The sequence below is a fragment of the Crocodylus siamensis genome, chromosome 4 (genome assembly GCF_052110815.1).
Source record: "Crocodylus siamensis isolate JL-2025a chromosome 4, ASM5211081v1, whole genome shotgun sequence".
NCBI lineage: Eukaryota > Metazoa > Chordata > Crocodylia > Crocodylidae > Crocodylus > Crocodylus siamensis.
Window position 1 is genome coordinate 118,803,295 of NC_143398.1, and position 18,067 is coordinate 118,821,361.

Consider the following 18,067-nt stretch of genomic DNA (forward strand, 5'->3'; position numbering starts at 1 on the left):
ATGTATGTTCATTAGGACACAGATGATTTATAAAGCACCATGAGTTTTTAGAGTACAATACTATTATTTATATAATAAAACATAGGATTCAGTTTTATCAATACTTATTATTTGTTGAACAATCTTCTTTTTGCAAATGTTTGCAAAAGAAACATTAAAATAACATTGTTGTCATATTTAAAAAGATACTTTATTGTGACAAACAGGAACTGTATCAAATTCTTTTTTCCCCATAAAATTCTCTCTACAGAATCCCTTGTTCATTGAACTAAAAAGAAGCATTTCTGGTACAGTAATTTTATGACTGTTCTTAGAATAATCATGGAAAAGATCAACAACCATTCTTCTAAGAGAGGCAAAATATGAACCTTGAATCCCTACATCTTTTCAGATTAGTTGTTCACATTTGTTATTCTAGCTCTATACTGATGCTAACAATTTTCATTCAGAATGTGAACCAAAATTGACCATTTGGGAATGATGTCTCCTAATCTTACATTGATATTTCATATGAATCCAAAATGTTAATTATGACTAAATCTAATTAGGTGAGCATCTTAAAGACACCAGCACATCATAAAAATGCATCCGCCATGTAATAAATGTGTATTTTTGTACTTATTATCCCATCTTTACAGATTTGGAAATGGAGGCAACAAAGAAATTTACTGTTTACTGAAGTAGTACAATCAGGGTGTGGCAGGACGGCCTCCAGGGGTGCCGTGACCTCCCCCAGTGCCCTACCTACCCGTGCCAACTTGGGTCTTGAATGCACCCTCTATCTCGCCCGCCACGTCTTTGATCTTATGTTATTAATGGGAGGCTGCCTTCCTACCTACTTTGGCACAGTGCCCGCCTTACTATGCCGGGACTTAACTTTACGCCCTACGCTCACCCCCTCCCGGGCCCGCTCGATATCCGCACCCCCTCCTGGGGCCTTTCACCCATAGACAGTGCCCCACTGAGGCCTGCTCAATGCCCACACCCCCGCCCGCGCCGGGGCCCTTGCTCACGCCGCCCCGCCCATGCCGGGGCCTTCTATGCTTGCGCCTCTTGCACTCTGCCCGCACTGGGGCCTTCTATGCCGGACTCAGGCTTCCCAAGATTGGGGTTCAGGCAGCCTTAGCCTTACCTGGCCTCCAGACCTGCCTTCCTGGGCATATGCCCCACTGGGCCTGTCCCACTAGTCGCCCCCACTGGGGTCAGGACACCCCACAACACAGCACCCCTGCGGCACTAGGGATCCCCCTTCTACTGGGGAGCTCCCCTTGAGGCCTCCTCCACCCCTAAAGCCTCGCCCAGTCCTCCGGTCTTAACAATAACTGAACCCAAAATCTCCCCTGCCTGGGTTACAACATAACTTCCAAGCATAACTGAAGTCTCCCCCCTCCAGGATTCCAACATAAGTTCCAAGCAAACCTGGCTCCCTCTCACATCTCCTCATCAGGGTTTCTTCTACTCAGTGCTGCCAAGCAGTCGCTCACCAGCTACCCAGCTTCTCTAATGTTCTGTTCAGCTTGCTTGCACAGAACTCCTTCTCTCTCCTAGGCTGCCAGCAGGGGAACTGAACTCTGGCCTCGGCCTTCTCTGTTTATAAAGACCAGGCCCTGCCCCCTGGCGATCAGCTGACCCAATTAGTCACCATAACAACTCCCACCTGCTGCCCTGGTGAGTGGCAGCTGCCCATGTTACCATTATCAGTAGCAGGCACTTTAGTGCCTTGCTACACAGGGCTTTATTTTTGACATATAAAGTCAATAGCAAAACTCCTTCTGATTTCAGTGATCAGGCATAATGCAGTAACATGGCCTGGGAAAGAACCCAGAAGTTCAGACTACCACTTCTGCAGGGTTGTTGGTTATAGTCATGTTGGTCTAAGGATAACAGCAGAAGAGTTTCCTAGTTCCTAAAGAATGGCGTTTGTGCCCCAAAGCTTGCAAAGAACTTTTTTCCAATTATTTTAGTTGGTCTAAGGAAGGATATCACATCTACCCAAAGAACCTTGCCTGACTACCACTTCTGACACCCAACTATAAGGGAATAATCTGTTCTTATAAAAATGTTAGCATAAGAGTCATTATTTAACTTATTTCTATAAACAAGAATGAACCTTCCAGTTTTCTGAATAGTTAACCCTGAATTTAGTCCATTAGGTATGTTAAATTGCACTTAATCATTTTTATTTTATTTTCTTCATAGCTACAGAGCTTTTTCTTTTTCCTGTTCATTAACTTATGGTGGGAAGACAATCTATCAAATGAGGAACTGCAAAAATACACCAGTAAAAAAATCGTTCTTTTTCTTGGCAAACTGGAATGAAAAGTAAGTGTTAATCTTCTTCTGAACTATTCTTGCCCGTATGATTTTACACAATGAATATTAGATTCAGAAAATGTAGGGCAGCATGACTGTCTTCTAGTTACATTGTCAGCTCACTTGACTTGCAGCAATAATGTTATAAATATGCTGCTGCATCAATATCAAGTGAAGGACAATGGATAGATTAAAAGCTGGAACCATATTTCTTTAATCCATGTCATTATCCTCAGCCCTAGTACAGGATAGAAGCTGCCTGAATCTGTGTTACATCTGAACCAAAAGGATCCTATGCATCTTCATCTCCGTGTGAAAAATGGTTCTCTCTAGTCAGGGAATCTGAAGGGAGCAGAAAAGGCAGAGAAGAAGGGAAAGCAGCCATGTTGGCTGAGGACAATACTTTTATATCTCTTGCCACTGAAAATAAACTGAAAGAGAAAGGAAATGCAACTCCAGGCCATGCCTAGTTTTCACTCACTGGGTAGTCCTGAGGGCAGAAAAGCTTCAAAAAACCCGCAAAGCAAGGGAGCAGAGATTGAGCTTCAAGCTATTCAGACCCAGTGCAGGTGCTTGGAGCCTCTGCGATAAAGGTTCCTCTGCTCCCCGAAGAGACTTTTACATGAACACACACATGCTTGTAAATTGTATTTGATCTTACACTTTTTTGTGTAGAGTGTTACCCCTCAGGAATAAGGCAGGACAGATATGCACCCTACAGACTAACTAAATAAGATATAGGATAAATAAGATATAGTCAGGAAGCCCGAGGCTGAATTGATTCAGTCTGTGCAGGTTAGTCGAAGCTGCAGAGTTTAAACTGAAAAACAACTGGACACACATTTACTTTTGATTCAGGAATTTCACCCACATGCCTGCAGTGGCTCAGGCGCAGCCATCATGGACTGTGTGTTCATTTCCTCTGCCTGCTGCCCTCAAGGTCTCTAAGATTTGCAGGCCAGACTCACAGCAGCAGGACTCTTTCTGCTTCCATGCACAGGCAGGGCCTGCTTCCAGGTGCCTCTGGGCTTTCTAGTTCACAGTCACAGCCAGCAGTACATTTGAGAAGAGGAAGGGGTGTTTAATCTCCATGGCCTCAGCTGGGGTTTGCTTGGGAGTCCTTGCCTCCCCACACTCCCAATGCTTCTCTGGGGGTGCAGACAGGGATGGAAACATACTGGGATGCTGGGAGACTGTGATTTAGCTTGAACACAGGAAGGGGTCTGCGATAGAAGTTTCATAAACTGATTTGACCCAAACTCATAGTTTCATAGTTTCTATAAATCCGTTATGTCTGATACTGCATTCAACCAGGTTTATCTTAAACCAGTTTCAGCCATTTTGAAACTGGTTTATGTGCACTGAACTTCTGTTCTGTTACAGGTTTGAATTAGTTTCTGATTACTTAAATCAGTTCATGTACATTCTGTCTCTAGCCATACAGAAAGCATAAGCTTTTGTGAACTCTAGCTCACTTCATCGGGTGCTGCTAAAGGACAGCATTTAGAGCAGTATATAAAGCAAAGTGGTTTGAATACAAAAGGTGGGAAGGGGGAGAGGTAGATGGATAGGAAAGGGGAAGGCAGACAGAGCTGGGAGAGGCATACAAGCAAAGAACTGAAAGAAAAAAAGGCTAATCAGGTAATGAGACAAGAACACAAAATCCCTGTTTAAACCATACTACAACTCAGTCTGTGGATGATTTCTTGTTCCACGATGTACCATTCAAACTGGTTTGGGGAATTTTGCTGCCTGAGAACAGATAGCCTGAGGTTAGCAATGGACTGTCCAAGGAAGTTAGTGTTCTGCCACAGGCCTTTGTATGTTTCTGCAGGTGATGTCAGATCAGTGCTCTTTCATTCTTGCCTGTAGGCATCACCCTGTCTGTCCAATATAGATAGCAAAGACGCATTGTAATTAAGTATTAGCATATGCGACACTGGTAGAGTTGCAGGTGAGTGAACCTTAGATATTATACTTGTTACTCAGTCCAGTGATGATGTGGTCTGTATAGAACAGGGGACAGTGCAAGAATTTGGACCCACTGCAAGGCCTAGTATCTTGCTGAGGATGGGAGTTAGTTAATCTGTTGCTTGAGAGATGACATTTGAGGTTGGGAATTTGTCTGTAAATCAGGATGGCTTTGTTCCCCAGTGTCAGCGGGTCTGCCAAGTACCCCCTTTTTCCTCGTAATTCCTGCCTGCCACGTCTTGGATCTTAAAGAATGAAATAGGGAGGAAGTGGTTGTCACGTATAGGAGTACCCATGGGAAGTACCATGCTGACCAAAATCTATTCTCTTAAGTGCTTTTATTCCATGGGGCTCTATTGATACAGGAAACTCCCCTTTTTGGGAGGTTGTAGTCCAGCAGACTATTCTTGGGGTCCCCAGCCTCCTGGCCAGCCCTCTTCTAATAACCCAGTGCACAGAGTGTGCCAAGTCTTAGTCTCTGTTGTTATTTGACTTATTAGCCACTCGTTATGGTTGCCATTTGTCCCACTATTGCCGGTAATTATCCAATTAGCAGCTTGTTCAGCCGCTGCCTGTCCCATTATTGCTGGCAATTATTCAATTAACCACTGGCTGCAGCTGCCACCTGTGGCTTTTCCCGGCAGAGCCGGTGTATAGGCTCCGTGGCTCTCCCTCAGTCGGGACTTGCCTTCTCGGCTCTCAGTTATTAATTGTTTTTCCAGGGTAGGAAGCTTGAGGGAAGCTACTCTTGGTCCCCATCTCTTCCGTGAAGGGTACTAGCTCTTTCTTCCTCCCCAAGCTCCTGTCCGCTGCCTCGCAGTGCTCCCGCAGTTGCCTAAGCCACCAGGTTTTCCCTGGGCTGATTCCTTTCTCCCCCTCCATCTCCTGGTGTCACACTCACCCATGCAATGGGGTTTGCAAAGTATTTTCCTTCTTCTGACCAACCTGCTGCCTCTCTTGAAGTCTCTGTCTTCTACCATCTTCAGATTATAGGTATGATCCCTTCTCCACCTTCTGGAGTCCCCACAGCTTTTCCTTAGTCTTCTGGTGCCTGCAGGCATCCCTCTTTCACTCTCTTTTCTACTTATTCCCCAAGTCTGGTCACCATTGGCTCCCTACTGGCCGGGACCCACCCCTTTGCCAGCAATTATCTTGATGTCTTATGGAGGAAACTTGGTGTGAGAAGATTACCAAACAAGTTTAACTCAGACTGTCCTTCCTCCTCCTCAGGATGTGATAAGAAGGTTGGGGACTGCAGGCCAATAGAGTCCCAAGCAGAAAAGCAAGAAACACTCCAGAAATAGTTTCTTGGGATGACAGAAAGCAATGAGCAACAAGAAGTCCATACCTTGCTGTAGGGCAGAGGTGGTTTCCTCAGTCTGTTTTTTTGTGAATATTTCTGACAGTGTAAGGCTATAATGTTTATTATTGTAAACTCCATGTTGTGAGACACTCAGATAAATCTATAGGAGAAATGCAGGCAGACCATTTTGTATGTCATACCAGCTGACTCTTTCTATCACCTTGACTGCCCCTTATTGCCTATTCTAATCGTTGACAAAACCATCACAACTGGGTACCTGTTGGCAAATATTGCCTTTTCAATATTGAGCACTGACATTTTACATTTAGTATAAGTGTAGTATGGTAAGTATGATCAAATCAGTTGACACGGTTATGGCACTTAAATTATAAAAAACTAATAATTTTACTAAATATCTGGTACTGAATATTTTATTGTAGTTCAAAGTTAAGGAGGAAACGTAGTGTGTTTGATTAGGCTTTTTAAAAATGCAGCCTAAGATAAGTATTTGGTAAGTCTGTTTTCTATAGTACTTTATTTGTATCATTTTAGTATCATTTTCTTAATAAATTCATTTCTTATCAGAAGTTCGAAGGAAATTATTTGCTGGTGTGTATTTAAGTCTTGAGAGAATCAGAATTGTCTGAAGGGAAGACAAAGTAAATAGAGTTGTTCTTTATCAAAAGAAATTAATCCTGATGGGATTTTTGGTTTGCCATAGATTTCTGATTACCAGCAGTGCAACTGTATAACTAATATGGTCAAGAGAGATAAAGAATATAGACATGTAATGATTGTGTCACTAGCAAATGATAGGGATAGAAGTTTTTATGATGTTAATACTACATGTGCATCTTTTAGTAGCACTAATAATGAAGTTGTATAGAGGCGATGTGGCCAGAGACTTATATTATTAGCTGGGGATTAATTGTACAAAATTTCAACATTATAAGTGGTTTGGAAATTGGTTTGGAAATTTCAGTGGAAACCAAGATACTCCAGTGTGCATTCAGAGAAACTCTCTTGAAAGCAATGGCATTTTGGCAGATTTACAGCAAATTAAGGTAAAATCCTGCTCTTGCTTATGTGTAAATTCCACTGCCCCTCTATCCAATATTCACTAGCTCTAACCTTAATGCTTTAATGTTTCAGTGGAGTTTCCTATAGTTGTTTACTCCTTTGAGGAATGACTATACATATTTTTAAAAGCACCAACAATTGTATCATTCCATTAAACAATTTAGAATGTCAGAAATTCTTCACTGTATAATTTAGATTTATCTCAAATTTTAAAAGTTCAAGCTAGTCCAGGTTTGTACTTTCTGAAAAGCTTGCTTTGCCTCTGGAAGGTTGCTCTTTTAGCCCTGACTTCTGATTATTGATTTTTGTATGCATAGAAAATGTAATTAATTTCCATTTCTAGTTGATAAGTCTGACTCTGCAATGTTCTCAGCAAAAATCAAAAATGCCCTTTTGAACATGTACTTGCATTCCAGGAAAAAGAGAAAATTAAAGTGTTGCAGATCTCTGAACTAGTGACTTGCAGAGTTGCTTTCTGTATGGAAATACCTTATTTATTTGAATTCATGTAAACTAATATTTTAAACTAGTTTATACAACTTCTGAAAACAATTAAGCAGCCAACATGTTCATGATATTTGCAAACATGAAATGAAGCTAGTTTATACAAATTTACTGAAAATGCTGTGACTTGCATTGCTTTTAAAACTATCTCTAACTTTAAACTGTGTTTTGAAAAAAACAAAGGCATAAGAATACAGCTGGGCACCTGGGGCAGCTGCGATACATAAGTGACTTATGACTGCCACTGTGCTGCCAGTGTGATTGCGTGGTGACAGTTGCTTCATTTTTTTCCTCTGCATCCCTGCCCCCATGTTGGTACCCAGGGCAGCTCCCCTGGTTGTCCCACACTAATTATTTCACTGGAAAAAACATTGGTGATGCATGCATAAATTAGAAAATGGCATCATATTGTGCCCAGGATATATGCACTAATTGGTTTCAACAGAAGCTGTCTATGACCAGGTCACAAAATCCTTGGACGCAGGTGTTGCAGTGGACTTAGTCTTTCTGGACATTAGGAAGGCCTTTGACACTCTCTCACCCCATTCTCATTAAAAAATTAAGAGATTGTGGTGTTGATGCCTACACAGTCAGATGGGTTGCCAATTGACTGGAGGGCCACACCCAGAGAGTGGTGGCGGATGGGTCATTTTCAACCTGGAGGAATGCGGGCAGTGTGGGGACTCAGTCAGGAAGGCTAACCACGCCTTGTCATGCATCCACAGATGCATCACAAGCACATCCAAGGAGGTGATCCTCCTCCTCTATATCAGGCCACAGTTGGAGTACTGCATCCAGTTCTGGGTGCCGCACTTCAGGAGGGATGTGAACAACATTAAGAGGGTCCAGAGGAGGGCCACTCGCATGATCAGGGGGCAGCAGGGCAGGCCCTATGAGGAGAGGCTACAAGACCTGAATGTGTTCAGCCTCCACAAGAGAAGGCTGAGAAGAGATGTGGTGGCTGTCTGTAAACTGGCCAAGGGAGACCAGCAGTTAATGGGTGAGTCCCTGTTCCCCCGAGCACTACTGGGAGTAACAAGAAATAACGGCCATAAGTTGACAGAGAGTAGATTCAGGATAGACATCAGGAGGCGCTATTTCACAGTCAGGGCGGCTAGGATCTGGAACCAATTTCCAAGGGAAGTGGTGCTCACTCCTACTCTGGGGGTCTTTAAAAGGAGGCTACATAGACACCTTGCCAGGGTCATTTGACCCCAGCATCCTTTCCTGCCTATGGCAGGGAGTCAGACTAGATGATCTGCTCGGGTCCCTTCTGACCCTACCAACTATGAAACTATGTTTCTCTGAGAGTAAAAGTTAACCCATTACCATGAGTTTATAACCCATTTTTCATTCACTTTCTATTCTAAAATGGTTCATATTAACTGAATGGCTTTTGCATGCAGCACTATAAACAAATGTAGTCCTCCCTTTCTCTTAGTGATTGATCATTTGGTGGATTAGACTGTAGAAGCTAGCTCTCCTGTAATGTGACCTGAGGTTAGCTGTGCAGCCACAATGTAAAATAGATATATCAGTTGCATTTTCTTTCAAAAAATTGTTCAGTAAATTCAGTTGCAATGTACAGTAAAATGTGAAAAGTTGTAACTACACACAACAGCATTAAAGTGTGCATTCATTTATTTATTTTTTCTTTTTCTGACTTTCTTTCAGGGTTACCTTTCCTCTTCGAATAAAGTCTCTTCCAAGGGAAACTATATTGGCAATAAAACTATATGGGGTAAACTATGCATCTCAAAATACAGAAGTACTTGCTTGGACATGTTGTCCCTTGTATCCAAAGCAGTAAGTTCATTTGTATATGATGGCTTAGAAAATAATGTTCTTGAGCTAAGTGTTGCTCACAGCCTGGAGGGGATATGCAGAGACAAAATGCTCATTTGGGAAGCTGTGCAGAACTTTATTGCCAGAAGACTGAAGCAGTGACAAACAGTAACTGCTCCTAATGTGTCTTTAGCATCCTTGTGCAGGGCCCTCCCATCTACCCAAAGCACTTTCAAAGGCTGGTTTATCCACCATGCCTTTGGATTGGGCTTTTCTAATAATCTGACACTTACTGGCGTGAATTCCCCAGACATGTTGAAGATGCCTATTATCATCAACATTCTTACTAAGGCAGGCCCTCTTTTTCTTTCAGTTTACTTCCCTGTTCCCAGACCCACACTCTCATATTTCCCAAGGAGGTGATGCTAGGAGGTGAGGGTAGGTAAGGCGGGGAAGGTGGGGCACCCACCCCAGGCACCAACTATGAGGGAGCACTGGGATTTGCCCCACTGCAAGTCTTTGCTGTAGGAGGGGAATCTCAGGGCTGTGTATCTGGAGGGTGGGAACAAATAGAATGGTGCTACCCTCCTTCCCTTGGGACTCCTTACCACAGCAGGGGAAGCCATGTGGTGCCAATGCCCAGACATAGTAGTGCACAGCCAGGAGAAGGAGAGGTAGTGCAGGGATCAACAGAATGATAATTCCCCAGGATTTGTCTTGGAAGCCCAGCCACGGCAGAGCTGACAAGACATCCCTTCTCTTCATCAATACTACTGTGTCACTCCCCCCCACCATCTTCTGTGGTTTTCAGAACCTTCCCTGTCCCTATCCCCACCCCAGATGCTCAGTGATGACTACACCACTGATGCTAACTTAAACACAATGAACAGTCTCATTTCTATTTTAACCTTGCCTCCTAACAAAACAAAAATGAAATACCCCTGTCACTCTAGATAAATAAAATCAAGCGAAGTTATTTTTTAAAGTACATACAATCCATCCAAAAAAACAAATTAGGCCTTGCAAAGGGACTTACATGTTGGGATGCTCAGCATCGCAGGGCTTAACTTTTAGGTGCCTGACCTCCAGGGTGGAATCCTGCAGTCCTGAGTTAGATGCCTTAGAGTGAGATTTAGAACAGCCACTTTAACTAACTGGAAGTGTTAGACCCCAACTCCATGCGGTGCCCAACAACTAGGGCGATGACGATCCAATTGCTCAGAAAGCAAACACCAGCACACATTGCTAGCAACAGCTTTATTCAAAATGGAGGCAGCTTCGGACTAGCTCCCAAAAAACTAGGAAGCCATCCTGAACATTAGTTTTTTCCACATTTACACACCTTGATTCATGCTTATTAGCATTTACTCCACCTTTGTTCCTCCTTTGTTCCTCCTATCTCAAGATCTGCCTCTGTTACTGTTTGTTTCATTAGCATGGAATTACCTATGTATTTTACCTATTTATGTGTCTTTTTGCTATGAGCACATGCCTAAGACTTTGACCTCCACTTCCTTTGATCACTTGCCATTTCTCGCTGACTCCTCCTTCATCTCCAAGGTCTTACTTCTGCTTAATCTCCTGACAATAGCTGGTGGGCTGCATTCTGTTCTCCTTACACAGTGAGCTATATATTTTAAAACACTACCTCATTATTAGGAAAATGCTTGCTTAAGCATCTTGCAATGTTACTTTTAATACATTATTCTGCCTTGTAGTTAGCAGCTTTGTTAAGCCATAGGCTATAGCCTTGTATTCAGCTGCAAATTCAGTGTTCTCCAAGATCCAAATACAGTCACCCTAACAGGAAGCATTGAACAGAGGCCTGCCCTTCTAAGTGTGAAGATGCTTGAGCTGCTTGTTAGCTTTCCTCATCAAGAAAGATGATGTGTGTGTTTTGCTCTCCCTTTCCTAAGAATTAGCTAAGAATGCTTTTTTAGATCAGTTTATATATTTGAAACACTGCTGTACATTTCTTTCATTTCCTCCAGGGGTGCACCCAGAGGGTAGTGGTGGACAGGTCAATGTCGACCTGGGAGGGTGTGGGCAATGGAGTCCCCCAGGCTTGGTCCTTGGGCAGTGCTGTTCAACATCTTCATTAGTGACCTGGATGAGGGTGTGGAGAGTACCCTGTTCAAGTTCACTAATGACACCAAGCTGTGGGGTAAAGTGAATACCCCGGCCAGCAGGGACAGCATCCAGGCAGACCTGGATAGGTTAGAGAACTGGGCGGATCTGAACAGGATGTGGTTCAACAAGGACAAGTGCAGGGTGCTGCACCTGGGGAGAGGGAACCAGCATTATGGTTATAGGTTAGGGGCTGACCCTCTCGGCAGCACAGAGGCAGAGAGGGATCTTGGAGTCAGGATTGACTCCAGGATGAATGAGTCTCCAATGCGATGAAGCAATAGGCAGAGCCAACCGCACCCTGTCATGCATCAACAGGGGCATCACTAACAGGTCCAGAGAGGTCTTGCTCCCCCTCTGTGCAGCTCTGGTCAGGCCGCAGCTGGAGTACTGTGTTCAGTTCTGGGCACCGCACTTCAAGGAGGTTGTGGAGAACCTCGAGAGGGTCCAGAGGAGGTCCACTCGTATGGTTGAGGGCCTCCGTGGCCAGCCCTATGAGGAGAGGCTGAGGGACCTGAATCTCTTCAGTCTCTGCAAGAGGAGACTGAGGGGGGATCTTGTGGCTGCCTACAACCTTATCAGGGACCACCAACAGGGACTCAGGGAAAGTCTGTTCACCAGGGCCCCCCCTTGGGGTCACCAGGAACAATGGCCACAAGCTGAGGGAGGATAGGTTTAGGTTAGATATTAGGAAGAACTACTTCACTGTAAGGGTGGCCAGAGCTTGGAATAGGCTTCCCAGAGAGGTGGTGCTCTCACCTTCCCTGGAAATCTTCAAGAGGAGACTGGTAGGCCCCTGGCTGGGGTCTTATGACCCCTCCCACCCCCAGTGCTCCTTCCTGCCTATGGCAGGGGGTCGGACTCGATGATCTGTCTAGGTCCCTTCCGACTCATAGATTCTATGATTCTATGATTCATAACTCAAGAAAGGTAGAGATGCCTTAACTAAATAAATATGAACTAAATAAATCATCTGCAATCAGAGCCATCCCTAGGGGAGTGTGAGGCCTGGGGCAAATCAGCCTGTATGGGTTCCCCTTAACACCACACGGGGCCTATGGGACCCCTGTAAAGACAGGACATGGGCTGGGGCAATGTTTCCAAACCTTTCCTGCCCCATGGCACATTTACACAGGTAAATGAACATCACAGCACACCAGACATGTGGGGGAAGGTGGAGGCTGGAATTTCCAACCAAAACACACTTCAAGAAATTCTGACCATGTGGGGCAGGGGAAAACCTCAAACGTGGCAGCCATCGTCAGACATGGGAGGGGCCGTGGCCTCTCCACCCAGCTCTGCAGGGCTCCCCAAAGCACAGGCCCAAGGCAGTCACCTTGATTCACACATCCCCAGCCCCCAAGGGACAGCTCTCTGCAATAACAAAATAAAAAATGCCAAGTCAAAATAAGCATATGGTAAATTACTGCTTAGCAGCCTCCTTCTTATCACAAGCTCTTCCACAATTCTTCATCCATATTAGAACCTTTTAAATTATTCCTAGCAAATAAATGAGAAATTCAGCTGTTTTTCTGCTCAAGAATTGTGAGAGAGAAAATGTTAGAATATTTGAGAATTGCTCATTTGAAATAAGCCACCTGGTTCATTTCATATCTAATAAGAGAACATTCCTGTGAAACTATTCCCATCTTTTTTATAAATCTGCTCCCCAGAAATATTTTTTAGCATTTGTCCAGAAGTAGCTGTTTTATACCAACATTAGTGCCACTAAAAATCTTGGTAAAATGTTTATGGAAAACAAACATCAAAGTGTTGTGAACACAGTCCAGGCAACGTTATTTTAAAAACCTGAATATCAATATAATTTTGTTTTTGAAGTATTCAGTCAGCTGAGGTTTATGAAGGTTTTATATTTAGACTATAAACTATACGGTTTAAAGACATTGCCCTCATCTGTCTGTAAAAACATTTAGCGTTACTATGCAGGTGCCCATTACAGCTCTCATTTGAGACTACATATGCTTTGAGTACCTTAATTATAATGAAACGGTTGCTTCATCGCATCATTACAGTGTAGAATTAATGTTGTTTGGGTGCCCTACTTCTGCGTTTCCATTGTCTAATATGTTTGGATTTCTTTAAATTTAACCTCAACTGTTAATTTCTTTGGTTTTGTAATGCTTGGTTTGGGGCTAATTTAAGCATTCCCATATGGTATTTTACCCTTAAATTATTGATATGATCTCTTCACCTTAACTCCTTTTTAAAACATTGTTTTACATTGGGAATTTGAATAACAACTAACTGTGACACACTGGCTTATCTAACCAGTACGCCCCAACAGTCGCTTGCTTTTATATGACAACAGGTCTTATAGGTCTTATAATTTCCATAAGGATAGTGCCAAGAAAGACCTCAGTAGCCTGTTGGCACCAAGAGGACTTTTTAAACTCAAGGGGCAGTTCAAGAATAAGTATTTGCAACTTGAGCACCAAATCTCATTTCTAATGAAGCAGGAAAATATGTCTATCTCTTGGGCTAAATAATTTAGAGATCCAGGCCCAATTAAGACATCAGAAATGCATTATTTTGAGCATCTTTGGATATGTAATGTCTCCCATTGTGCCGCTTGTTCTGAGTTCACTGCTTCTAACAATGCAATTTATTTTGAACCTGTATTTCCAAATTAGAGAGAATGAGCAACATAACTTTCCTTTGCTCATCTGAATGAGTGAAGGTACCCCATGTGACTTCAGAGCAAGAGGTTGAACTTGTAACCGAATATAGCTTGAGTTGTCCTTAAACTGTTGTGTTGCCTTGTATTGTAATAAGCTGGGAAGTTTACTTTAGTTCCTATTAGAAACAGGAGCTGGGATTCCATGCAGTTCAGGAGGTTCCCATCTGGCATGGGTTTAATGGGTTTGTATAAGTGAGCAAATAAATATCAGGAAACACATGGTAGAATTTGTTGCCACTCCTACCCCATTTTATTCTGAAAGAGAAAGTTTTTTTCCAGTCATGGTGGGACAACAGATAGCACCACCATGCTCTTATCTAACTTTTCATTTATAGATTTCAAAGTCCTTTAAAGTAGGGTCAGTACCATCATCCCCATTTTAGAGAGGTGGACTCTGAGGGACAGTAGTATAAAGAGTGGTGGGTGACTGGGACCCCAGCTTCAGGTGCCCACTTAAAGGAAGCACATGAATGGCAGTCACTGCGACTGCTGACCTAGCTGTTATAGCCAGCCTAACTTCTGCCACCCAGGGTGCAGCACCTGGCTGTTACACACATAGTGGAAATGACTTGCCAAAAGTCATCCGGCAAGGTGAATGACAGGTAGGAAAGAATCACATTGATGCAGAGATTGGTCGTCTATGTTGGAGAGCTTGGTTTTTGCCTCTTCAGAATTGTCCATTATGCTGTGCCACCTATGTGTTGTGCAAGTGCTCTAGTATGAAAAAAAAAAAATAAAGAGCCCTGGTGCTGCCATCTGCACTCCTATATAATGCTCTTTTAAACTGGCTTGGTCCTAAGGACCCGCAGGCATTGTTATTGCCTGTTGCCCATAATTCCTTGGAGGTTCTTGGTGAAAAGCTCTGCCTTAAGTGTGTCATTTCTAAGCTTTTGTGGACATGTCTTCAAATGTTTACAGGGCCTCCCATAACACCAGACTAACTCTACTTAAAAGCATAAGATTTATTAACATGAGCCTGCCAAGATAGTAACACCAAATAAATTACTAATGTGTAATCACACAAATTCTTATGACTTTTGTCTATCTGTGCATATAAACAAACCCACACCTATTAAAATAATTATTTTCTTTGTGGAACGCCAATTATACATTATTCAAGAGCCTTGTGTCTGTTCTCTATTTTTTTCATGACTTCACTGATGCCTTTTAAATACCACTGATCTCTCCGTCAAACAAATACATCCTCTCATCTGCTTTTCCTTCACTTGATCATGTAATTCTGCTCTGTTCTCCTCCTACTTTGCTCCCAAACTTGTCAGCCCTATTTTCAATGTTCATTACCCCACTTTCCACAATGAGCATGCAACAAAGCTCAGCTGTCATTCTTCAAATAGGTCAGGAAAACACCTGTATCTGAACTCTTGGAGAAGTTCTGATTACAATTCACATCTGAGCTCCTTAGGCCCATATATTTTTCTTTTCTTGTTCACCTCTTTTTCCTTTATGTGTTCTCCCATGGTGTTAACTACCACCTCTAAACTGCTAGTTCCCACATTTTTTACTTTGAAATGTGTTCCCTCGTCACTCTTACATGTCAGATTCTGTCTCAGAGTTTTCTGCTATCTCACAGTCAGCCTCTAATGCAGAGCCATCTAGTCATGTTTTGTCATCTCTCTCTCTTGTACCCTTCATTAGCTTCCCATCTTTATAGCAGAGCATAAAAATCAAGCAAGCTCACTATGTTTCTTCACTTATTTCCTCCTTTGTTTCTCTGTTTTCTGCTTATGGCCCCATTTTTTTCTTTTGAATTATCTCTCTCTCTCCTGTCTTCTACATTTAAAATAATGTCCTACTTTTAACCCACTAATCTCTGATTTGTGATCCTTCAATCCTTAAGATTTTTTCTAAATCCTGAAGATCTTTTAAAATCATTCCTGTCTTGTTTTCTTCATCAGTAAAATAGGCACACCTGCATTTTCATGAACACTTCCCATTCTGCATCTTGGGATGTGTGTATGTGGTTCAGTGCAGCACCAGTTGGATACTGACGTTAACTCTAAACAATCAGTGTAAAATAAAATATGAGGAGCACTGTGCTAAACTGGTTAAGCTGCTTCCAATACCCAAAATAGATTATTTGAAGTTAGCTGGAGTACCTCTACAAGGCACTATTTTGTGCTCTGTAGATATACCCAAATTATTAGGTTTCTATGTTAGCTCTATAGACTTTTTTAATGCATGACATACTTTTATACTACACTATAAATAATTATTAACAATAAGTTGGTTAAGAAGGGACTTCAGTTTCCATGTCCATTAGGCCCTCAGTGGCTCATGTGCATCTGAAATGAATGCCAGTTATGGTATATTGTTCCAACCTGAACACTAGCCTTTAGGAAATGCTTGAAAAGAAGCAGTTCATTTCATAAAGGTTACATGAGTAAACATCAAATGGAAACAACTTCCAGTTGCAATTGATCTGGTCCACCTTTAAACGTCTGACCTCCTACAGGTAAGAGGTATCATATGTCACTACCAGTTTCCCTAGAATTTCTTCTTGTTCACACCACAGTGTTTCCTAACCTTCACCCCACTTCATGCCTGCAATTGCTGAAAGAAACTTTTGAAAATTATAGAGTCTTTGATTCTCCTGAACTTTGCTCCCCCAGTGAAATAAAGTGTTTGTGCTTACAGCAACATAAAGCTTTAGCAGTGCAAAAACAGAAGTTAGACTTAAGCGTAGTTTTCCTTTGTATGATGGTTGCAAAAATGACACTGCAGGGTTTTTTTGTTTCTTCTCTCAGTAACTCCACAGCAATTAAGTTTGCAATTCAAAAGATCCATTTTTTCTGGTAGTGCAGTAAACTCATGCTGGGGTCAGAAAGTCCATCTGTTTTCTTTATGCCTAGAACACCCTCACCACTAGTAAAGACTGTACTTGCAATGCTCATTGCTCTGTTTTAAGGATGCTACAGTAGGTGGGAAAAATCAAGCTCATTTTCCCACAGCTGTATAGCTAGTGCTGTGTTTAGAGTAAGAGTAATAACAATTTACCTGTCAGTAAAAGCAGTAAGCAGTAAAAGACAAGTTGAACATAAACACACTTCTGACTTCAGCCTTCCTAACAGTTAAGATGCGAGGAAATTAAAAAGGGACAGGAGACACGCTGTATCTTAATACAAGTGACGGATTATCTTTCTGACTCTGCTCAGTTTTCACGAATAGAACAATATCAACCTGGTGTATCACTGCAGTTTACACATTGGTGAGACATGGTGATGCATATTTCTGATCAGATTTTTTAAATTAATGTAATGATCAAAAAGATGTTGTAAACTTCCACAAGCAGCTCTCATTTCCTCACTGAATATTCTTCCTCCTTTAAACAGACCCTTTCTATAAACACTTAAGCCCCTGTGCCCATTTTTTCCTTTCAAATGATTCTATCAGTTAGGGACCTGACAATTGCCGATTATGGTAATAGGTTTCTTCTCTGTCTAATATAGGTGAATGGCTCCCTTATCATAGTATTGGGAGGGGCCGCCTTATTCTTTAATATATTTACCCTACTAGATTGCTATGCTTTAAGCACACTGGCTCAGAGGGGATGCAACTACATGAGACATTTACTGCAGAGTAGACTAATTAGCTCAGCAGTAAACTTTGCATGTCTACACATGTGCCCCTATTAGGCTGGAGTAAACTAATTACCTCTGCACAGGGTAGTACCGGTATTACAAGTACTATCCTGCTGTGGAGTTTAAGCTGCAGCAGTGGACATGTAAATACTGCCCTGGCTGGCTGGAGCACAAGGGTTAGAATACAAAGCAGTCAAGGGGAAAGAGACTTAACGGTGGGGGTCTACTACAGACCACCCAATCAAGGAGAAGAGCTAGACCAGGAATTCTTAAGTCAGCTCATGGAGGTAGTTAAGTCAAAGGATGTGGTCATCATGGGTGACCTGAACTTTCCAGACATCTTCTGGGAAGAGCTGTCAGCCAGGTCTGACCGCTCACATAGGTTCCTAGCCAAAATGCAGGACCTCCATCTAACCCAGGAGGTGCATAGCCCCACTAGGGGAGATGCCTTGTTGGACCTGGTGCTGGCCATGGGTTACAATCTGGTGAGGGGTGCTTGACCACCAGGGCAACAGCAATCATTGCTTGCTGGAATTCACCATCCAGCGCAAGGTGGCAAAGGCCCGCAGCAAGGCAGAAGCCCTAGATTTCAGGAGGGTGGACTTCAATGAGCTAAGGAGAATAGTCGGGGAGGCACTGAGGTCCCAGAGGGGAAGGGAGCCAGGTGTCCAAGAAGAGTGGTCGCTC

At 42.7% G+C, this 18,067-nt stretch overlaps 1 protein-coding gene across 1 annotated transcript in view; it reads left to right on the forward strand.

Moving 5' to 3' along the window:
• Positions 1 to 18,067, forward strand: part of PIK3C2G (phosphatidylinositol-4-phosphate 3-kinase catalytic subunit type 2 gamma) — a 367,788-nt gene that overhangs the window by 89,000 nt on the left and 260,721 nt on the right. Inside the window, exons 11-12 of the mRNA XM_090041603.1 lie at positions 2,200 to 2,322; positions 8,846 to 8,977. Of these exons, the coding sequence (XP_089897729.1) occupies positions 2,200 to 2,322; positions 8,846 to 8,977 (255 nt within the window). The remainder of the gene's footprint in view (positions 1 to 2,199; positions 2,323 to 8,845; positions 8,978 to 18,067) is intronic.